The sequence below is a fragment of the Columba livia genome, chromosome 26 (assembly GCF_036013475.1).
Source record: "Columba livia isolate bColLiv1 breed racing homer chromosome 26, bColLiv1.pat.W.v2, whole genome shotgun sequence".
Lineage (NCBI taxonomy): Eukaryota > Metazoa > Chordata > Aves > Columbiformes > Columbidae > Columba > Columba livia.
Genome location: NC_088627.1, coordinates 5,726,264 through 5,750,170, shown reverse-complemented (window position 1 = coordinate 5,750,170; position 23,907 = coordinate 5,726,264). Strand labels below are relative to the sequence as shown.

The 23,907-nt window shown below is 44.9% G+C and overlaps 1 protein-coding gene across 3 annotated transcripts; it reads right to left on the bottom strand.

Moving 5' to 3' along the window:
- Window positions 1–4,511: 4,511 nt before the first annotated feature.
- On the bottom strand, window positions 4,512–22,761 carry HNRNPR (heterogeneous nuclear ribonucleoprotein R). 3 transcript variants are annotated; one of them, XM_065041946.1, is made up of 11 exons: window positions 22,487–22,761; window positions 17,546–17,711; window positions 15,369–15,487; window positions 14,889–14,996; window positions 14,150–14,263; window positions 9,406–9,582; window positions 8,774–8,909; window positions 7,867–8,072; window positions 7,524–7,673; window positions 6,112–6,233; window positions 4,512–5,791 (listed from the first exon to the last, which is right to left on the bottom strand). In XM_065041946.1, exons 1-11 carry the CDS (start codon window positions 22,559–22,561, stop codon window positions 5,179–5,181), a joined length of 1,986 nt encoding a protein of 661 aa, XP_064898018.1. In that variant the 5' UTR covers window positions 22,562–22,761; the 3' UTR covers window positions 4,512–5,178. The 3 variants fall into 3 exon arrangements, with proteins under 3 accessions (XP_064898018.1, XP_064898017.1, XP_064898019.1); XM_065041945.1 differs by having other exon boundaries at window positions 17,546–17,714; window positions 22,487–22,674; XM_065041947.1 differs by lacking the exon at window positions 17,546–17,711 and having other exon boundaries at window positions 22,487–22,758.
- Between the last annotated feature and the right edge of the window lie 1,146 nt (window positions 22,762–23,907).

Below are 23,907 nucleotides of genomic sequence, written 5' to 3'. Positions count from 1 at the left end.
TACACACCTGTTAAACTCAAGCTGGGTACACATCTTCCGCACGCCAAGGGACGTCAGAAAAAGGTCGTGTGAACGGGTATTGATGCAATGGGTTCCTTGAAATCAAAATGGAAATAGAGCCACCTCTCGCAAAGGCTGATGTGAGGCGCTAGAAAAAAAGGTAAGTGATTTTGTAGAAAAGCTCAACAGGAAAATTAACGAGCAAGACTGAGCGCTAGGGAAGGAAAAGCGAAGCTGCAGGCAAAGCAAGGCGGGCACAACTCCGGTTTGACCCGCTCTTCATTCTTTTTGCCTTTAATGCAATTTGGCAGATCACAATCACAGAAATGCATTTGGACACCTACTCACCAGTTGCATTGCTTCAGCGGTTGGCGACGGAGCCGGCGATCAAGAACCGAAGCTGGAAGGCGGCCCAGTGAGCTCTTCCCGCCCTCTCTGCTCCTGATCCAGCACAAACGTACGGTCAGGACAAGAAAAGTCTTGACGTTTCTGGCTGAGGAAAACGCAAGATGAGCAGGTGCCATGAAGGACTCAACACGTCAAGTATTTCCATTTGTAACGCTGCTCTTCAGTGTTTGCTGTTTTAGAACCAACGTATCATGCCCTCCGCAAAACAAAATTACGACTAAAACCAGCGGATTTATAAAGGGATCAACCACAACTCCCTCTCAATGCCTTCTAAGCGTTATGCTCAATAAAGAAATGATCCAAACTCGTGATACGCCAAGTTCTGTTGTTATTTTCACGGTAAAATTTTATTCTTTTACAGAGATCTACTTGGACGTGTTTCTTAACAACGTTCTTAGACCCTGAAGAAACGTTCTTAGCTTTGTGGAGGGAAAAAAAAAATGGCTTTAATTAGAGGAAAAATTGAAGCATTCAAAATCTTTTATGCCTCCAGCATCCCTAAAACAGCATCCGGTTTTCTTTTGAAGCGCAAGTCATCTTTATTTTCCAATTGATGGAGAACCTAGGCCATGCTCCGCTTGGCCATGGATGTATTTAAATTGGGCCTTTACCTTCAAGCACTCGGAAACTCTCCATGGAAATGGCAGCTTTCCAACAGCGCTCCAGCGGCCGGGCCTGCGGGGCTCATCTCCTCCCCCTCCCCCCACCAGCCCTTCCATTTTACTGAAGAAAATGAGAAATAAAGGTGTCTTACCGCTAGCTCCAGGGTTACTGTCCCTTGCGAACCCCACCTAGCAAGTCGACATCGTGACATGTCAGGTCAGCCTCAAGCTCGCTTCCCTGATAGTCAGGTAAAACAAGGAGTTAAAATACAAAATTGACACTTCTCCATTTCTGGACATCAGAAAAAAACGTGATGCAACATATTTTGAACTGTCTGAGAGCTTCTGGTAACCTCCGAGCTGCTAAAACGCTTCTTCAGAGGGATTCTCCCGCTCTAAAATTTCAAAAGAACCAAATATTGCAGATCCATCTTGACCTTTTTGTTTAAACGAGAGCAAAGGATTTCCTTTTAACACAATTTTTCCCTACTCCACACACTTCATCAACTAATATACGCTCAACTGAGGGTTTCAAACGATATTTTAAGCCAATAGACCACAATGACTTAGTTCAAGTTCTAAGTTAACAGAAGCTCTAACTTTTTTAAGTTTAGAAAGAACAGGAGACAACTCGTTATCTCTCTATAAGTCTCTGATCTACTTGAGTTGATGCGAATGACAGAATTCAATCTGGCAAACCTTCATTGTCCAAGCGAGGATTCCTGACAGATTTGGGTTTTTGGATGACAAACGAGTCCTGCCAAAAACACGTACGCCTGCGTTGGGGTCTACAGGTCTCCAGGCCAAATGGTTTACTATGAAGTTTAAGCCTTTTTGCTCAATAATTCATATTTCTTTTCCTGCCAGCCTTATAATAAGAGGGGCCTCTGTAGCCTTTCTTCTGCGTTCAAAATACAAAAATGGGCTTTGTGTGCAAGCGCAGAGGGAACAAAAAGGGGTCAGGTTTTCATCCAGAGTCACCAAAATCATGTGGTGATCTTCTACTTGGAGCTGATTTTGGAAAGGTTTAAGCAATGCAGTTGTCGTTCTTTTTAGTAATGAAGACTATGGAAGCTGAGTCCTGAAAATAAACTATTGCTACAAAAAAATTAAAACGGAAAAAAATGCAGAGTATGTTTAATGAATTAGTAAAATTAAAAGCCAGGTTTAGCGAACCGGTTTTGTTAATAACTAAGCCTATAGTAACGCAACAGCAGCAAAAATATGTTGCTCAAGTTTTGGAAGCGCCTGGAATCTGACAACCTAGTTCTTATTTTCAGGTCAGACGGGTTATAGATACAGACGTTTGGACAACTGCTATAAATGAGTGATCAAATGATGATCCCAATTCCATCTCCTGGCTCCTCCTCCCGCGCCAGGACACTCACATGAGCTTAACGTCGGTTTGCAAGTTGAAATCCGTTATTCCGCAAGAGGTTTTGCTCAGTTATGCTGAAGAAACAATCAAAACAGATGCATGAGAGCGCATTTATTTTTTGACTATATATCAAAACTACACAAGCTTCTGCCCTTGAACATCTATCATCGCAGGTTTTGCCACTGTGCTACGGTATCTTTGTTCGTTATTTTTTGTTCAATAATCAAGTTTAGCATCCACCACTACTCAAGCAAGTTGTAGCACTTGTTATCTCAAAGGATTCAGTAAAGCACTGCACAAATTTAAATGGTGAATTTGAGTAACCACGAATCACGTAAATCAAAGAACTTGGCATATCCTGTCAATATAAGCTTTGATTTTCATTTTTAATTATAAAAATAGCATAGCTCGCATCTCATAATCAATAAAAATATTAGCGTAAAGGGCGATTTGGGCAGAAATAAATACAAGATGCTGTCGCGGTTGTATCGCTGGTTAAACCACAACAGGCTTTTGTGGCGCCCAATGCGAGGCTCCAAAACGTTCCAATTTGGCACTAAAAAGGGGAGAAGAGGGGCAACCGCACCAGGAAAGCTGCCCCGTGTCCAGCAAACCAGCACACGCAGCTCTACACAGGTCAAGGAAGACAATTTAACTTCTTTTTGGTTAAATGTTTGTTTTGTCATCATCGTAATTGAAGTGTTTCCTCCCCACACCCCCCAGCACTGCGCTGACCTGGAACATGCAGGATGGGAACACTACGGGGAACAATTTGATGTCAGATGCCCTTCACAATGAAAAGCAAACACCTCTTTGGATCCCAGGGTTCTGCTCAAACGCCACGGGAATTATAAAACTACGATCAAGTCGTACTGGCAGGACAGCAAACCCTTGGATTAAAGCAAATTACAGGTTCTTACCACAAGCAAAAGCCTGAAACGTTTAGCCAGGCGATGCTCAGATACGAACAGAGAGGACAGGGATTTGGGCCCATTGAGCTTCATGAAGTGTAACAAAAAAATTTAAACGTTTTCTATTAATTCTATGAATTTGAAAGGAAGAGCCTGACCCCGGGGGCAAAGCCGTTATCTGAGAACCAGCTGTACATCCTCACTTCAACTCGGGTCCAAACTCAAACCATGCAGCTCGTTTGTTTGGTCACATTCTGACACGAACCACTCGAGAGACACCAGCCAGGAATAGAAGACAAAGGGAGGAGTTTGACCACTGCAGTTTAACATCCTCAATGGTCTGCGTTTAGAACACTGTAAATCAAGCAGGAGCAATGCGTTTGATTTGGATATTTAGAGGTCCGGCAATAGTTTTCTTTAGAGAAAGTTTAAATCCATTTGTTTCTCTTATTTTCTTGATTCTTCATTGGGGTACAGAATGGCTCAGATGCGACACAAGAGTAATGTTAAAATTGACATCTGGGAACGTCCAAAACAAGGGTCAAAGCAACACATAATACCCCAAGAAAGTAGCTAGAAATGTCCCCAAATATATATATATATTTTTTTTAAATGGCCTTTATTACAAGGCATGAGAATTCTACGGCAAATTGTTCATCATGGCAGAACATCAAATTAAAACGTCAAGACAGAAATAAGCAGAATAGGGAGAGCACGTTTGTGTAATCTGCTGTGAGAATTTAGCTCACTGTGCGCCTAACTCGGAATTCTCAGCCCTAATCAAATATTATCTTAAATTACAAGATTATCTTAAACTATGCTCAAGATCGGAACCTACGTGTTTGTACGCTGAATGGTACGATAGAGCAGGGACTCAGCAGCGCGTAATCAAAGGCACAAAGTTAACACCATTGTAGGCTCTGCTTCCTTCTCCACATTAGATTAGATTTAAACGAATGGTTTGGATGTATTTCAACGCTTTTTAAAAGAAAAAAGGTTCAAAATTAGCTGCTGAACAGTTAAACACAGAGTGGCCCCATGGGCTGTCTGTAATTTCTCAGTTTTCAGTGATGTCCACATGTTGGAAAGCACAAGAAATTTTGCACGAATTTGATCACTCGCATAGGCAGTTATACTTGGAAAACAATGGTTTTTTTTCGCAAGAATTACCAATGAAATAATGTTTTAGGACACAATTGAATTTGAAATAGGTGATGTTTTGAATAGATTTTTGAGTTTTATTGAAATCTTACATGAACAAGAAATTGGAAATACAATCACATCAAGGAACAAATTGCCACGGCTTTGACGTTTGAAGCCAAACAAATTTTGTAGGGCAGATTTTCAAAAAGGTGTGAAGTTATAACAATTTAAAAACACAGTTAACCTACTTCTAGGAATGCAAAACATACAATCATGTTATTTTCAATACAAGAAAACTTAATTTGTTGTAATTTCTTAAAACTACTAAGACAAAGCACTAGCTTTTACTTTTATGTACAGCATACTCCTATGTAGTCTATCCCAAATCCAAAAAAAAACTGTCCAAAACCAGAGGTTCTGCAAAATCATGATTGAACAGTGTGCCATTCCTGCTTTTAAACTGCTAAAATGAAGCCTAAAATGATAAAAGCGTCAAAACCCCGTATGGAGTTCAGGAATTCTGCAAGCCCAGTAATGTCCAAGTGCGGTTATGGAAAAAAGAAAACTAAGAGACTCGAGTATATACACAATAGAGTGATTCTTCAGCCCAATACAAACGGCAGCCAATCTCTACCGAAGGATGAGACATTAAGCCAATTTTTGGTGGTTTTTTTGAAGGATGTGGAGCTAGAGCCAATTCTACGTTTCCAATCCTCTCAAATCCCTCCTCACTTGTCTACTTCCACTGCTGCCCGTACGTATCCTGATAAAACTCCTGGTTGTCATTATTGTAACCATAGTTACCCGCATAGTCACCACCTTGCTGGAGCGGCTGCTGCGCGATGGGTTGGGAGCCCCAGTTCTGCTGGTTGTTGGTCTGACGGCGCTTGGAGTCGGGCTGGTTGTACCCATCCGCCTTTCTCTTGCCTCCCACGTTGCCCCCGCGGTTGCCCCTGGCCCCGCGGGCGCCGCGGCCTCGCTGCTGCTGCGCAGGGCCCCCTCTCCCCCCCCGCGCTCCTCTGGGCGGTCCCATGGGTGCCCCCCTTTGGGAATAACCAGCTCTACCTCTCGGGGGTGGTGCCCCCCGGCCCCGAGGTGGGGGGGGGGCACCTCTCCCACCCCTTCCTCCTCCTCCTCTTCCTCGGAGAGCGTAGCCATCATCATAGCCGTAATAGGGATCTTCGTAGCCACCGCGGTAGTCGTGGTAGTCGTAGCCATAGTAATCATCGTAATAATCTTCATAGCCATAGTAATCGGGGGGGTAGCCATAGCCGCCTCTGCCCCCGCGGCCTCGGCCTCTAAGAGGAGGTGGCATGCGAGGCGGAGGGTAGTAATAATAATCTTCGTACCTATTAAGAAAAAGAAACATCATTTCTCTTATTATTTATCTTCAGAATTACTCCGTTACTTACCAAAAGTCTGCCAAAAATCAAGTTTCCCGACATGCAACATGGATAAAAGTCACCGGGGTTCTCCTCCCGTTTGGAAGGAGGACGTTGCTCTGAGGTATCAAAATATTCCTCATCAATGCCTCCCAAAAATCAAGTTTCCCCACACACAAAATAAAAGCCGCTCAGGTTCTCCTGTCTGGGAGCAGAACGTCCCTCTGCAAATCACAGCACTCAGTTCCTCATCAGAAGTCTCCCAAAGTCAAGCAACGGGCACTCACGCAGTGCTCCTGGAGGCCTGTCTGGCAGCCTGGCGTTCTTTCCTTTTCTTATCCGGCGGCTTTGCTAACACTATTTCAATTTCTTCCCCTTCTATCTCTTTGCCGTTCATTTCATTCATAGCCTATAAAAAAAAAGAAAAAAAAGAAAGAGAGAAACATCCAAAAATTTATTTTTGCTGAAAAGGAAACTAAAAGTAAAACTCACTGCTGGGCGGGCTGAACCGGGACACGCGCTACTTAACCAGAACATTGACTCTTCTTTCAAGTCCTACTTTATTCACCAGTTACAGTGAAGCGGCATTTAAACAAGAAAATACTAATTCTCTTTATATCATAAGGTAAAAGAACGGGATTAAAACGCTGAAACACGACTCAAACTTGGTGATCTCATCAAATGAGACACGACCCCTCGGAACAGTCGTGTGTGATTTGTAGTTATCAAGTGCACGCACAAAGAGAATGTGATACAAAGTATGGTCAGGACTTGCCCCCACCCAGTTCTTTACCTGGCGTTACCCGCTTTGCATTTCACATTTCTAGGATTTAACGTTTGCATTAACAAAGCCTTTACATCAGTGATCACGGTGACTTACTTCTAAGGAGGTATCAAAACCGATAGACACTGGACTCAATGGACCAATTCTATGCATTAATATAATAATGATGTTTTTGTTAAAAAAATAAACGTGTCCATACAGAAATATCTCCCAAAATTCCTATATTTAGTAGCCACAAGTCGGTGACAGGGCAGATGTGGCAGAATTCCAGCTTGTTTCAGAGACAGGAGCATCCGAGATGCTTTTCCAAACTGACTTCAGCTTCATTACACAAGTGACTTTCATCCCAAAGCCAAACTCAGGAGTGTTCTAAACCGTATTTTGGTGGGTAGGAAAATTTTAAGTGATTAAATGGTTATAAATGATTAATAAAGTTGAGTGAAGAGCCTTTGACCTCTTTACGTAGCCACATATGTACTCGCTCAAGGCTCCAAGGTGCCAAGCGCCTCCTCTCCTCCTTCCTCCCACCAACTGTGGATTTCAAAACCAGAGGAACTTCACTCCAAAACTACACACAGCCTTTAAACAGGGGTCGTGAGAAGACAACCGATACCTTCTGTGTTTCCTCTGAAAAACTGTCTAGGTTGATCTTTTTAACAATTTTTCCTCTTCTCTAGATTCTCCTGCATTGGTCTCTACCTCTTTTCCATCTACTTGTTAACTCGCTACAGTTTTGTCCTTTCCAAGTTCCACATCCTCCTAAGCTACTGAAATCACAGGAACAAAATCATTAGTGCGCAGATTCTCACCTTATTCAATGGGCTGCACAAATTATCTGTGTATTCACCATAAAGAAATTTCTTAAAGCCATTTGTACAAAATAAACTGCTCGCGTGGAAAGAGTCATCAACCCACCTTCACTGCTGCGCCTCTGTCCTCAAAATGAACAAACGCGTAATCCTTCAGCTTCTTTACTCTTTCCAGCTTGCCAAATTCCGAAAAGGATTTCTCCAGAATTTCTTCCGTCACGGTCGTGGCCAAGTTTCTTACAAATAAAACTTTGACCTGATTAAAACAAAACATAAAACCACACAAAAGGAACAAAAGCCATAAGCTTTAAAAGTCAAACCTTGAAGGAAAAGAACAGAAAGTGACAAAGTGTTACTCCCTTCTCTACGTTGCTCAGCTGGATCAAAGCTTTGTCTCTACGGCACAAAGAAACCCCTTCCAAAGCACAACCCAGTTAACTTGTTCTCACCTTGGCCATGACCTCGGGGTCAGGCTCCTCCACCGGATCAGCCCATTCCACCGTCACAACGTTCCCCCAGACTTTCACCTTCCCGCTCATGAGTCGGCGTCGAGCTTGTGCTGCCGACTTGTGATCCTCGTATTCCAAGAAGCAGAAGCCGCGATTCTTCTTTTTATCGTCGGGTTGATGATACAAGATTACATCCACCAAACCCTCTGGAAAACACAGCTTTAGCGTTAAGCTTCAAGAGGAAAAACGGGTCACCTTGCAGGTGAAATTCTCCAGAACAAACTTACCTCACAATCAGGCCCTGCAAAACATCGACCTGAACAGTTCACACCAGTTAGGTTTTAGATATTTTACCATTTGCACATAGCATCGCCCCTGCCAACAGGGAAAGCTGGACAGAATTCCTTCCACATCTCCCAAAAACGAGGAGAGAAAACTAAAGGAATATTCACCTGCTGTTTTCACCACTTCCCTGAAGTGCTTATAAATAACACGCCTGGAAAAGAAGCGGCAGGTTCAAACTCTCCTGCAGGTGATCAAGACTTCAACCTCTTACTTAGAGCAGAAGCTGATGACTTCTCTTCCTACTTACTGGAGAACACCACGGAAGAACTGGGCCAGAAATCCATCTGTCGTTAACTATTCCTACAATAACATCCCCTCTAAACCCATTATTTCCTCCTCCCCATCATTCCTCAGCAAAATATTCATTTAACAATGAGTAAAACAGACACTAGACCATTTACGCTCCAACACAAAATATATTTGAAATATAAAATTTCAACCAAAAACAAACCTGGAATCCAACTTGGAAATAAATTATAAATATCTGCCAAATAACTAGACCCAAAGAACAGAGAGACTGAGTTTTGGGGACATCACAATAAACTCCTTCAGAAGGTCTCACCTGTAACTTTACCGAACTCTTCCAATATGTTTTCCTTAGTCTTGTTCTTTGGAATTGACCCAACAAATAACCTGTTGTTTGCCACCGAAATGCAAACCCCGAGGTGCTTCCCAGGACGGATTTCATAGTTGTCACACTGAGGAAATAAAAAGCCATTCATTCGCTTTATCCACAAGATCCCCAAAGTCATCAACTTGGCTATTTTCTTCACAACGTATTATTTTTATATATAGCATATTAAATTCACAATCACTACGACTCCAGTTTTCGGGTCAGAATTCACTTGAACATCACAGAACTCAGGTTTTCCATAGGAACTTTGGAAGTTCTGCTAAAGCTCCAAAGAAACTGATGTACAAGGAACAAAACGCAACAGATACAAGCGCACAGGCTGAATTCATTCTGGACTGTCCATAGGTTTCGTGGGCGTTTTTTTTCCCCCCCAACTTCACTAGACATTTTGGTTTTCACCCCCTTCCTCACACAGGATCAGGTGAATTCATAGAACGGTTTGTGTTGGAAGGGACCTTCAAGTTCCAAATCCCCAGGTGACAAAGGATGCTTTAATTAAAGACTTCATTATCTCAGAGACTACCTTGCTGTTCACATTATCACGAAAACAAGTCACTCACCAGCTTGACCGCCTCCTGCGCCGCGTCTTTACTGCAGAAGGTGATGAAGGCGTAACCTCTGTTCTGCCCGGAGAGAGGATCCATCATGAGGCGCAGGTCCCAGATGGGACCGGCTTTCTCAAACAGTGGCACCAGTTCATCTTCATACAGGTCTCGGGGAATCTTACCCACAAAAACCTGAAAGGGAACAAGACGTTTATACAAAGGTGTTGCAGAAATCCAGACTTCTCTAGACTCTCTTTGTTTCAGCTCCCACCAACTGTATGTTTTAATATTACTCTGAGAAAACCTCGACTCTTTGTGTTTTTATTCCTTACATAGAGTGATAACGATAAACTCCTATAAAGTTTTGTTAAGGGGTTTAATCTATTTGGCTGAGCTCTCCCCAAATTGCTGGAGATCTCAATTACAAAAGCCTCTGAATTGCTAATACAAGCAAAACACTCCAATAAGATCAAATTCTCTTTATTTCAGGAGCCAGTATGAGAAACAGAATGAGGGATTTGATTTGCATACGTTCATATCTGACTCGTATTCCAGAGTAACTTCCATTCACAACACAAGGACTAAGAGCTCTGTGGGAGCAATTCACATGGAAGTGAATTTGCTTTGAGCCTGTACACTTACTATGTTAACGAACCACAAGATCAACACCAGACAGGACAAACACCAGGTGAACACCTTGCAAGGGTCAGAACAAACACGTAGGATCTCATCCAAATCTACGATCTTCGTTAAAGAAATAAATACGGGAGCGTCAAAAAATTCCTGCCCAATGCAAAACCTTCGAACCCCCCAGTTGTGGGGGTGACATTTCATTTGTGTATAAACCCAGCACAAGCTTTGCCTGGTTCAACTCCTGAGTTTATTATACCATTGCTTCCGAAATCAGAATTATCACAGTCTCTGACTATTCCCACTCAATTTATTATGGCCAAAAGCAGCTTAAGCTGCCCCAACATCTCGGATAACGTGACATTTTGCAGTTACCAATGAAGCCTCCTTTTCCTCACAGCAGGTCTTAAATGGTATTATATTTGTTTTTGCTGAACGCTTGTCTTGTGTTTCCTTTTGGATCCTCATACACTTCAACAAGCTCCTCCTCGCTGTGACTGCATTTAATGTAATATTTCTAACATTTCCTCTCATCACCTTGTCTGCACTTAATTTGAAAAGTCACTGAAACTGCTGTGTAGAAGTTACTCCTGTCTATGTGACTTCCAGTGTTGCTGAACAACTGGTTTACCTTAAATCACAATAAGACGATTTAAAGTAGTTGAACAGAGTCTGGTCCATCCCCTGACACCCACCCTGAGATACTGATCCATTGATCACATCCCTCTCAGCTTCTCTTCTCCAGCTCAACAGCCCCAGCTCTCAGTGTCTCCTCATCACAAAGATGCTCCAGACCCCTCAGCACCTTTGTGTCCCTCCCTGGACTCTCTCCAGTCATTCCTTGTCCTTCTCAAACTGGGAGCCCAGAACTGGACCCACAACTGCAGAAGTGGCCTCACAGGGCAGAGCAGAGGGGGAGGATTCCCCTCCCCGACCTGCTGCCCACACTCTTCCTCACACACCCCAGGTCCCATTGGCCTCTTGGCCACAAGGCGCATTGTGGGCTCATGGTCAACGTGTTGCCCACCAGAACTCCCAGTACCGAGCCCTGGGGACACCGCTCGTGACGGGCCAACAGCTGCACTGGGCTCCGTTCACCACAACTCCTTGGGCCCAGCAGCTGGTTCTTTCCCCATCGCAGACACACCGTCCAGGCCGTGAGCTGCAGCTTCTCCAGGAGATGCTGTGGGATACGGTGACAAAGGCTTTGCTGAAGTCTAAGTACACGACATCCACAGCCTTTCCCTCATGTACTAGGTGGGTCACCTTGTTGTATAAGATCAGGTTGTCCAAACAGGACCTGCCTTTCACAAACCCACGTTGACTGGGTCTGCACAGCTCCAACTGCTTTGTCTTTATTACAGAATGACGTTCTAAAGCGGTCCAGGTGCTCTTCAAGCCCAACCACTAAAAAACACACCAGACGCTTCACCCACAACATCCTTTCAGCAAAATGACAATTCAACACTTTTATTTATCAATAAATAATATAAGGATGCAATTCAGCAACACTTTAGACCATCGCATCATGACCCTGAGATGGTCAAGAACTTCTGAACCACCTTTCTGAACGCAGGAGCACAAAAACTGATGAAATTACACGGACTGTCAGTGTGGTGGGTTCACTTTTATTTTTAATGGCTCTTCCGGGGTTTTATTTGGGGGGGTCGGGCGGTTTGAGGCTCCTGAAGCCGTTTAATTGTTTTAATTACTGAAAGCCAGGAGGGGCCATTTTGGGGCTGTTTGGGCCTAAACAGGCTTTTTAAAAGGTTTATTTAACGCATTTAAAGTTTGAGGGGCCGAGTTGCGACTTTAAAGCTACTTATTGATAACTAATTTATTAAACATATTAATATTTAAAGTGCGGGGGAATTTGGGGCTGTTTCCCGGGATTATGAGTCCAAATTCAGCTGTTTATTTCAACCACTGATTAATTTAATGTATTATATTTAAACGGGGATTTTGATGGTTGCATTTTAATTGAGTTTGGGGTTCTTGGGGGGAGCATTTTTGGCCGTTTGGGGCTCCTGAAGCTGCTTAATTGTTTAAATTATTGCATTTGAAGTCAGGAGGGGGCATTTGGGGGCCGAATTCACTTTATTTAACGTATTTAAAGCTCAGGATCCCAGTTCTGGGCTGTTTTGGGGCTGATTTGCGCTGCCCAAAATCTTTTACAATCAACTTAAATATTAACTTAGTAAATTATTGACAAATTTGGCCTTTTTTAACCCACTGCCATCTTGTGCTCCCACTGCCATTTTGTTCCCCCCTCACGCTGAGGGGGGAGAGGAGGCACCCACTGATTGGCCAGCACCATCTGGCGGGAAAGCCTCCCATTGGCTCAGCCCCAGACGGCCGTCTCAGAGGATGATAATTTTGACAACTTGTGCTCAAAGAAGTTTTTAAGATCTATTTTACAATTTATTTGTTCACTAAGTTAATATTTAAGCGGGGGGGATTTGGGGCTATTTCCCACGATTTTGAAACCAAATTCAGCATTTTAAAAACAAAACAAAACTGCAGCTCCTGCCCAGAGAATAGTGCAAGCAACCTGACCACGCCCCTCCGCCTGACCACGCCCCTCCGCCTGACCACGCCCCTCCGCCTGACCACGCCCCTCCGCCTCCACCACCCTCGATGCGGGGGTCACAAGGGTCTATGGGGCTCAACAGGGCTGTTTTGGGGTGAAACACCCCAGAAGAGGCTGAACCCCCTGCAGGTGAGTGACCCACACACTGACCCAGTGACCCACAGCACCAATACTGCCCCAGAGCCCCCCAAATGCGGCCCCATAGTGACTGCAAACTACCACACAGACCCTCCCCCAGTGCTGCCCCACAGCACCCCATAGCTCCTCTACTCTGTGCCAGAGATCCACAGCACTGCCTCACAGACCCCCATAGTTCCTCCAGTGTGCCCCACAGACCCATAGCACTGCCCCACAGCACCCCATAGCTCCTCCACTCTGCCCCACAGCACCCCATAGCTCCTCCACTCTGCCCCACAGCACCCCACAGTTCCTCCACTCTGCCCCACAGATCCACAGAAACCCTTAGCTCCTCCACTCTGCCCCACAGATCCACAGAAACCCTTAGCTCCTCCACTCTGCCCCACAGCACCCCATAGCTCCTCCACTCTGCCCCACAGCACCCCACAGTTCCTCCACTCTGCCCCACAGATCCACAGAAACCCTTAGCCCTCCACTCTGCCCCATAGATCCACAGAAACCCTTAGCTCCTCCACTCTGCCCCATAGATCCACAGAAACCCTTAGCTCCTCCACTCTGCCCCATAGATCCACAGAAACCCTTAGCTCCTCCACTCTGCCCCACGGATCCACAGAAACCCTTAGCTCCTCCACTCTGTCCCATAGATCCACAGAAACCCTTAGCTCCTCCACTCTGCCCCACGGATCCACAGAAACCCCTAGCTCCTCCACTCTGCCCCATAGATCCACAGAAACCCCTAGCTCCTCCACTCTGCCCCATAGATCCACAGAAACCCCTAGCTCCTCCACTCTGCCCCATAGATCCACAGAAACCCCTAGCTCCTCCACTCTGCCCCATAGATCCACAGAAACCCTTAGCTCCTCCACTCTGCCCCATAGATCCACAGAAACCCTTAGCTCCTCCACTCTGCCCCACAGATCCACAGCGCTGCCCCACGGATCCAGTACCAGGGCTGTTTTCACATAAGCTGTAACAAAAGCAAATCAACAATCCCTTACGAATCCCTGCTCTGGGTTTTCCCTTCAGAACCCTGAGGATCCTTCCACAGCATTCACGTCTCTTTTACTTCCAGCACTTTGCATGAAATGAACCTTGGTCCTGTCACTTCCATTCCATTTGTGTCACAAACAGAGTCATGCTTTCCGTATCTATACCAATCCTCGCTTTTTAAGCGATGGACCGTGAAATCTCACACTTTAATGGCCATGTTACATTTTAAAATACTTTATGCAGCCTGATATTCCACCTGCTTTTCCCCCTCCCTCTATTACCCGAGGAGTGAGAAAGGCTGATGAACACACACGCTTTGCCCTACAATACTTTCAACCTTCCCTTGGAATATGGTTTATTTTTGAGTATTTCTCCCTTATCAGTTTGCACAAACACACAGAATGTACCGACCTCAGTTCCGATCCCGGGCTGCACCCCGGAATACACGGTATCTGGGGGGGGTCCCCCATATTTCCTCTGGCCCGTAGTCACATCCAAAGTGTAACCGGTTCTCTCCAGCAAAGCCTGGAAATAAATCAGCACGTTAGTTATGAGGCGGAAAAAGAAGGAGTCAAAATAGACAAAAAGTCTCCTAAGACAAGCATTTCCTCATTGCCCCTTGCCACATTTGGTAAGAAGGCAAAACCTACAAAAACCCCTTATTTTGGGGTTTTAAAAACCCACTACCAAGATTGTTTCTATACTACACAGTCAGCGGAAAGTTCCTTTTTCTTTTCCATTTCACCCGTAGCACCCCAAGAACTCCAGAGCACCAGGCGGTTCTTTTCACCCCCTCTACATTTAGGTTTTTCTTAACACACTAATACCTCATTGAGATGTCCAATCGGTCTCAAAATAATTTCAGGAGTGCGTGAAAGCTTTAAAATAAGACAACTAAGACAATTTTTAAACAGATAGAAACGTTTTCATACAACTTAGATAACATTAAGTTCGTTGTGTAATTAGGGAGATCTGTATTTCAAACAAGCACTCTTTGAGTGTCTATAATTTAATTCCAATTTACCCAGGCAGCACTGATGATTTTAAATATATACAGAATTACTTCAGTCTGCACATCGGACAGTAAAGAATAATCAGTATTTTCTGCACACAGGCAATAGATCAGAAAATAATCAGGATTTTGTGTTACCTTAATCTTGGCTTCATCTGGTCCCTTGGTTGACTCCTGCACTTTGCTGCCTTGTTTCTCTCTTTGCCTGTAGGTCTTCATAACTCCACATAAAAATGCACTTTTGTTCTGCAGACACAATTCACAAAACAATTCAATTGTGCGTGTGAAAAGCCCTGGGGAATCACCGAATCTCACACTCCAGACCCCGAGGTCACTACATCAAGCCAATACCAAAAAAAAAGACAAAAGAATCCTTTAGAAAAAAATACGACGATTGATTGAACAAACTCAGACTGAAAAAAACAGATTCCACGTGCTATTTTACCTTATTTTCTCAATAGCACACTCATTTTCATTATCTCAAATACCTCCTCGTTTCAGGCAACTTTTAAATTTGGGTTTGAAATGTTCGAATGCAGCAACATGACTGAATTTCTAAGTCCCAACCCTCGTGCTGACAGCACCTGGACACTATTTGCACTGATGCTCTGACCTTACCTGGACATGCGACAGGTCACTCTCTTTAAACTGCTGTAACACAGACAGGGCTCCTTCTTCATTAAACTCCCTAAGAGCATCAATGGCTCTTTCATCAAGATCGACATAAGCTACCAAGCCTAAAATTAAAGATAAACAAGTTACAGATTTCTGTTTAACTGCAGACAAACTAAGAACTTAAAGTCAAAAAGTTACGTTCCATAGCAACAGAATTATACATTTAACATCATGACATATTCCTACACAGGTATATGAGAGAACATGAGTACAACAATGAGAAAAAATTAAAATGTATAGACCTAAGTGCAAAATTAGAGCTCACGTGTGACAGTTTCCTAACACACAACTGGCTGCATAAAAGGAGCTTTACACACCAGGGTTTGAAACAACCAACTCTGGCTCACTTCTAATAACCTGCGTTTGGTTTGTCTGTCTTTATTTCAGTTTCCTGCGTCCTTCCCTCGAATGGAGCTGCTCTGGAACGAGCTGACATGTGAACGTCACAGGGTGTGAAAAAGGAGCTGCCTAACTGATGATCAGATACTCATCAAGCTCTGCCTCACTGAATATTAGCAAGTGGAACCGTTTGTTCACTCTTCAACTTCAAAAAGCAAAAATCAGTGGACTCTCTATATTTTTTTAACTCATTTTGTTGCTTTATGCAGTTTCGAGAGCAAGAATTCAAAAAGGTTATTATTTTATTTTTTCGAGCCCTGCTGTGTACCCAAAAAGGTTAATTATACAGGTACAGACTCCCCCACGAAACATTGGACCAGTTCTGAAGCACTTTGTTCTGTTTAATGATCTTTACAGGTTCTTTCTTTCCTTTTGCACAAGCTGTGGAGCTTCAAGTCCAGACTGAGATTTGCGCTTTTTAAACTACACGGATACCAAGAACTCCACACACTTTGCAACAACTTGATCCACAAAACGCAAGTTGAGTGCTACTTGATTTCAAAAATACCCAGGAGTGCCGAGCCCAAGGACTACATTTCAGAAGTGATCCTGCACATTGGAAGGCATCTGTATCTTATAGAGAAGACCTCAGCAGATTAAAAATCCCAAATTTAGTGCTTGGCTTTGCTGCCCAACCCCTGCGCAATGCAAACGTCTTCGGTGGCTTTAAGGAGGTTGAATAAATGTTTTCCCCATTAATCATGCAGTGGAATTGTATTAAGCAGTCAGGTTCTGGGCTGAAAAGCTTTTGAATGATATCTCAGAACACAACTTCACTGCCCCACAGCCCCACAAGCACTTTCCACCTCCTCTCAACCCATCGAGTGCACGTTGTGACCCACAAAGTACATTGGCCAAAGCCAATAAAAGCTGGGAAAGGCTCGATGGACACTCGCTCCCAAAAGAACCATGCTGAAGATTTTGGAACTGCCTTCCCTCCATCAGTGGGACGTGGACTCTGCCATTGTGCCAGCAAGGCGTTCGAGATCAGCACATAGAGCGTTTCTACTGCTTTGGGTAAATCTGCTCACAGAACACAGTCTAAAGAGGGAAAGGAATGACCAGGGGGTTACAAAAACAAACTAGAAAAACCTTTGTCTGTAAAGAAACCTCTCTAGAAGCTGCAGAGACCACTTCCTACCCAGCAAGGAATTACCTGAGCTGCTAGCAAGCTCAGTCCTCAACTTGGTTGAAAAGCAGTTGGTGTCAAAGCGAGAAAACCAACATGGATTAAACTGTTCACTCGGAACTCGAGAGAACATAATAATCCAACATGGATTAAAGTGTCCGCTCAGACCTTGAGAGAACACCAAAATCCCCAGGCAGACTCAATTCCAATGTAGTCCCAGGCAAGACAAGTTGCTTCCCTAAGTCACCTTAGAGTGTTTAGGAACCACTGTGAGGAGCTGACAGGAGAAAAGTAAAAGCAAAATGATGATTTGGGTTGAAGGGAAAAAAATATGTACAGTTTAGTGTGCTCAGACATAGATCTTTATTTGAAACTAGTGCTCTGTGCCCTAAAGTTATCACATACAACACTAAGGATGCGTCAGGTCATTAGTCAACGTCAAACCCAATTTGCCTTTAGGGAAAGTCAAAACATTCAGAGCTACACAGATCAAAAAACAGTGAATTTTTTTTACACCTTAATCTCTAAAAATTGGACAGCGCTACGCCCTCGCTTGCATACCCAATCAGAAACAAGAAATGCAATGTGATACCTGTCTGAAATATTTCATCAAGTCTCTCTGCCACGCTCTGGGGGAGGCCTGCCTGTATCAGTGTCCTGCAGTGCTCTGTGTGAGTTACACTGGAAGTGTCCATGGGCTCCTCCTCTTCTTTTAACTGTACCGCATTACCATTCACCTGATTAGCCATTCTATTAGGCTGCTGGAAAAAATTCAGGAGCTGCATTACAATAAATCACTAGGTTGTAGGACAATGCATGAGTTATCTAAACTAATCGGTATACATGCTGCAAATGACCTGTGGCAAAATATTTAATACTGTTTTGATGCAGCTGGTCTAAGTTTCAAAAGAAAGCACAACCCTTGATATTGTGAAAAATGTACATGGAAGAATTTACAGAATTTTAAAAAAATGTACCTCATGTACATAACGACGTCTAAAGTTTATGTGCCAATTGTAAGTTAACTGGTTACCATAGCAGCTACTGGGACACCACAATAACATCCTTCATCAGAAGAACTAGTGCTATATTCATTTCCCATTCCACTACTTTTCAAACAATCGTTTCAAATTTAGCAAACACATAACCCTTAACACATAGAAACGTCAGGACTCGTTGGCTAATTTTCACTTTCTTGTTGCCATGTCTTCCTTCAAACCCAACGTGCTGCATTCGACTCAAACGCTTTCTCATGACACTGTCAGAAAAGATAGAAAAATTGCACTGTAATCCACGTTATAATTTGGAGCTGCAACTGAACTTTCAGTTTTACTCAATAGTAGCTCTACAAATCACCACTATTTGTTTTTATAATATGTAAGTTATTGGTTTAAAAGGAAGCCATGACCACAGCATCTTCAGTTTTTACCTGAATAAAAAGACAACTGGATTCCAAATACGTGCACTAAAAGTGCACAACTATCTTCTCCAACAACCCCAGCAGGCTTTGCCCAATTCGTTACAACCAGTTTCAATTTCTCCATTAGCCAGACGGCCGATATTTAGTGCTTGCAAATAAAAGGGCTGACGAGAGACGATCCAACCACCCAGCAGAGAACATCAGGGCGATCAGCTGCTAAATTCACAAGTGAAATGCGCCTCGGACTTCAAAAGATGGGGAAGAAGTCAATGAAATGTGAAACGACAAGGTCTGCAGCACGGGCAGAGCAACGCGACTCGGTGCTGGAATACGGGTATGAAGGTGATTCAAGAACACTTTGGGATTGTATTTGAAATGCTGAAGCCTCGAGCTATTTACTGTGCTGCAAAACAAGTCTCCAAACACAACCGCACCTCCAATAGTCACCGGTATACCCAGCCCCTCTACACTAAAGCTCATGAGCTTTTGGGCAGATTTCCTATGAAGACTTGCAAGAAAAAGAAAAAAAAAAAATATATATATACATATCTATAGTGTTACTTGGCAAAGAGAAATTTCTAACCCGTTCAGTTCACTAAAAAGCAACCACAACTATAGCCTAATTACAGAAGAAAACAAGAAATGCTACCTGAAGACTACAATAATGCTTATCTATCGTTTTAAGTATTAACCGAATTTTCCAAATATTAAGTGAACATGAAGTTACAAAAATCATGGAAAACTGAGCCCTCGAATCTGAAACAGGGGGGGTTTAGTTAAACTGCAAATGCTTTGGGTGCAGTATCATCCCAAACCCCTCTGCTCCAACATGCACAGGGTGATATACCCAAAAAAGATCCGGGGGGGGCTTGTTTTCACTGCCTTATAAAATCAGTTCTGAACACACACGGTGACTTCTCTGTCCACCCCGCCAAGAGCTGCGAGGCTGAGTCAACACATCAAGTTATTTGAAACTATTACAAGTACCTTCGGAATTTCAGACACGGGGCTTTTGTCAATCTAAATCAGCTTGCGAGTGTCACGCACCCTGAAGTTTGGTGCCGTTTTCAGCGTCTCCTATAACCAAACGAGAGCTCGGCAGCTATTCCACGTCACAAGCAGGTCAGTAACTCCAACACCTGACGGTGTGAAAACACATTTACCTTCATCACCACCACACGGAGCAATACCTCACCCCTGAGCACCAGATTACTGCACAGCACCACGTGCTTATTTAAATAGGCTTTTAGACAACGCCAATTAAATCTCGGCGTTTTAATTCTCCAGCCATACGGTTTATTTTCATTTAAGTATTAGTATCCTCATAAAGAACTCAACTCAAACACATGGTCACTAGCCAGAAAAGTTCAGTTTGGGTGTTCAAATTTTAACTATTTCCTGTCATACAAACTTCACTTTAAGAAATTTACTCTGGAAAAATCTTGAAGTGACCCAGCTGTCCAAATATTCAGGTCTCAACAACATCCAGAAGAAATACATTGTTTCTCATAGTTCTAATAATGAGATTCCCTGCTGGCTCTGCAAGCTGGGCCTGAAACCTGAGATTAGACTTATTAGAACTTATTTCATCAATAAGGAAAACACAGTTGTTTTATTAACATTTTTGTTCTCCTCTAAAAAAATATGAAAAGCATATTAAAGGACAGAGGAGTATTCATGTGGCTCGGCCTATGACAGGCCAGGCCATGCAGAAAAGCACCCACGTGCACTGAGAGTTTCTCCATCTGTATTAACTCAAATATCTCAAAGAGGGAGATTGATTTAAGTGTGGATTTTAAGTAAAGGATTCTGCATATTAGTACGTGTGAGGGGAATGGAAGGATTGTCTTGGTTCAGACTTCACGCTGGTGTCAACACTTTTTCTGCAGGTCATGAATATTTAATAACATAAAACATCTTTCTAGCCATCCGCTATCTTTCACCTGGAATTCCTGCATCTCTAAAGAGTCATGTGCCCTTTTTTTGCGCTCTAATCGTATGACAAGATGTTCGAACAGCCCCGCTGTTCCTGTTCCCTGGATCCTCCACCACGACTCGAACAGCGGTTGCCACCCACAGCCATTCTAAGTATAACTCCAGCCAATTAATTATAAATTCACAGCCTCGTTAACTCAAAACACGCTTAGTAACAGAGCAGGAATGGCAATTTCTGGCCAAGGGACAATATCTCAAGCCACCACAACCAACTTCGCAGTGATTACCCATCAATATTCTTGGCTTCCTACTATATGACACTTGATTTCACGGAGGAACTCAACTGCACTTTTTCAGCTCAGGTTGACACAAAAAACTCCGCACTAAAGTCATCCAACTTGCTTATGCTACTGTTCTTTCTATTGAACACACTGTGTCAAGCATTTAAGTTATACCACATTAAAAGGGGAATGTTTTTTGGGTTTTTTGTGGTTGGTTCACTCTGTTTTGTTGTTTGTTTTTTTTTAATTAACCACAACAGAACAACTGTAGTCCCTATAAAGTTTACACCTGACACTTCAAGAAGGTTCTTGTCAAAAGAGAAAGAAACACAGGAGCGAGGGTAAGAACTCACATTAAAACTCTGAGCTGAGAGCTTAAAGTCTCACCAACAGCACTGGCACATCCTCTTATTTTCACACCAAGCCCCTAACAGCCATTTCTTTTGTACCATGGCTTATTCAAGCCCAGAAAGCACATTTTTAATAGCTTAATTATGATCTACGTGTTTATCAGCATGAATTACAAGGCTTGTTTTGAAGTTATCACCCCCTGAAGTTTCCACATTTCAATGGCAGGACCTTTGCGACAAGTGCAGTCGGCACCTCAGCCTTTCCCCCTCCAGAACCCACGGGATCAAAAAACCTGAGACCCTCGGGATGCTCAGCAAGAGGAGAGCACAGACCGCACCGAAACTCAACAAAAGCACCATCAAGAGGTGGATTTACCTCAACAGCAGCAGCAAACACGGCACCGGCAGCCGCGGCAACACGCTGAGCTACAAACTCCATCCGTGCTCATTTCCAACCAGAGCTCAGCTGGTTATTGGGGCTGCACAGCAGCACAATGCTGGTGGGACACTTCAACAAAAATGAGCTTTGTCCTGACTCATTTATCCTCAAAGAGTCGGTCAGATCTTTGCCTAAGGAAGGAGTATTGGAGTTTTTTGACTAAACTAATCAGAGGCTCAAATATTATTCTGACTGTGTTCACATCCAGCCAGAAAAACTGCGAGGTAAAGTCATTAAACACTTGTGGGAAAGGCAGCTTCTAAGACACAAAATTATCAAGCAGACTCTGCTAGTTTGCATAGGTAAAGAGAAAATTACACTGCGAGACGTGGCGTTGTGGTCAAATTACCTTTACTTTTAGAAGGCGTGTAAAAAAAAAAATCAGTCTTAAAGCATAATCCCAAAAAGAAATAAAAAATAAAACACAACACATAGCATTGCAGCATAAACACATGACCACCAGTAGGATCATTTGTGGAGCGTATAACGGGAGGGGAATCCAAACAACTATGTTAAAAAGAGTAGTCCAGCAGAGTAAACTAAATCATCTAAAGATAATTAGCCACAGGTAACGAGGCCGCTAAGACCCAGCAAGTAGGGCCTAACTTTAAACACAACAGCAATAATGACTTATTAAAAGTTTTGAAGGTTTAATCAAGGCCTGCGGTGTTTAGGAAAAACAACGTCTTAGCAACCAAATTCTGGAGACTTTCTCCTTGGACAAACGTCGCTCGCTCAACCCCCGTGCGAAGCGGGAGCCGGGAGCAGGTGCAGAGCGCTTTACCTCCCACAGCTCTGCCCGACGCTTCAGCCCCACCGGCGCGGCGGGGAGCGGGAGGGACCGGCAGAGCGCGTCCCGGCCCCCCCGCCACATGCAGGGCCAGGCCCGGCCCGGGCCGCCCCCCCAAGCAGGCCGCAGGACCCGCCCCGCCCCGCTCCCCAGCCCCCCCGCTCCGCCGCGGCCTGCGGAGCGGCCACACCGCGGCCTGCACCCAGCGGCGCCGCCGCCCCGCTCTCCACCGCCCCGGGCCCGCCTCCGCCAGCGCCGAGGCCTACGCAGGAGCCCCCCCCGCGCGAAGCGGCCCCCCCAGCACCGCCCGGGACTCACCGGAGCGGGGCCTGCGCGGCGCAGCTCGGGCCGAAGCAGCGACGGCAAATGGCGCGCGCTCCTCCTTCTCCTCATGGACGGCGGCGCGACCCCGGCAACACGCGGGGTTTCCCGGAACTGTTTCCAGGGACCGCCGCTTCACCCACTCAGAACCTCACGCTCCGGACGAGCAGCCGGGAGGACCTATAAGATGCGGGGGGCGGGACGCGCCTTTCCTCTCGCGGACCAATGAGAGGGAGGCACTGGAGCCAATGGCGCAGCTCCTTCCAGCCGGCGCGCCGGTAGGGCCGGAGCTGGGGGGATTTAAAGGGGCAGCACCACCCGCGGCCTCCGAACAAAGGGAGCGCTCGGGGCCGCCCTCGCTCCGCTCCTCCCCGGCCGGGCGGAGCCTCCGCCGGAGCGGGCCCGGGGCTGGCTCGGGGGTGGTGCCCGGCGAGGTGAATCCTGGCCCTGGGGGCGGGCCCGGCCCAGCGTCTTCTGGGTGCCGCTTCCCGCGGTCCCGGCTGGGGATTCGGGCCTTGGCGGTGCCGGTCGGAGCCGCTCGGGACCCGGCGGGCTCTGCTGGAACCGTATCCCGCCGGGCGGGGCCGGTCCCGGGCGGGCTCCGGGGCCGCAGCGTAGGGGGGTGAACGGGGGCGGCTTCTCTGGTGTCCGGGCCGGCTGGTTTGTAATTAATCCGTGATTAACTCGATTTGCTGGATCAGGCTCTTAATGAGTGAAGATTGGACGCAATAAATAAGTCCGGGGGGAGTCAGCTTGGGTAAAAACTTTAGGATAGAGAGGAACGGAGGGATATGAGCATTTTTTCCTTTAGTGGTGCTTAATAAATGTCCGGCAAAGCTCTTAAATACTTTATAATATAGAATCCAGGAGTCAAGTGTGCAGTTTACAGAGACATCTCCCATCAGATGACAACTGAACGCCATGAGACTACAGCAAAAGGTATATTGAGGTATGAACAACCAGAACCTTACATCACTCCCCCACAACATGGCAGTGTAATAATTTCAGTTGTTTGGATCTTACAGCAACGTTCCTAAGGTACCAATTGCCAAAATAAAAGTCTTTATGGCACTGCTGACACTTTCTTCTCTCTTTTGTGCTGGTATTTCCAAAGCCCCTTGTGGGTAATTAACGATCTGCAGGTAGTTGTGAGCACTCCCAGGCTGTGGGGTTTGGGGGTAGGTTATTCCAACCCAAATCCATATTGATTGTCTGTTAAGCCTGAGATGCTTTTGCAAATACAGGAGTTGAGCATGGGAGTTTTCCGCTAAGGGATTAATAACTCAGATCTTCCCCCAGTGCCCCCCCTGCCATGAGCAGGGACATCTTCACCAGCTCAGGGTGCTCAGAGCCCCGTCCAGCCTGGCCTGGGATGTCTCCAGGGATGGTTCATCTACCCCCTCTCTGGCCAACCTGGG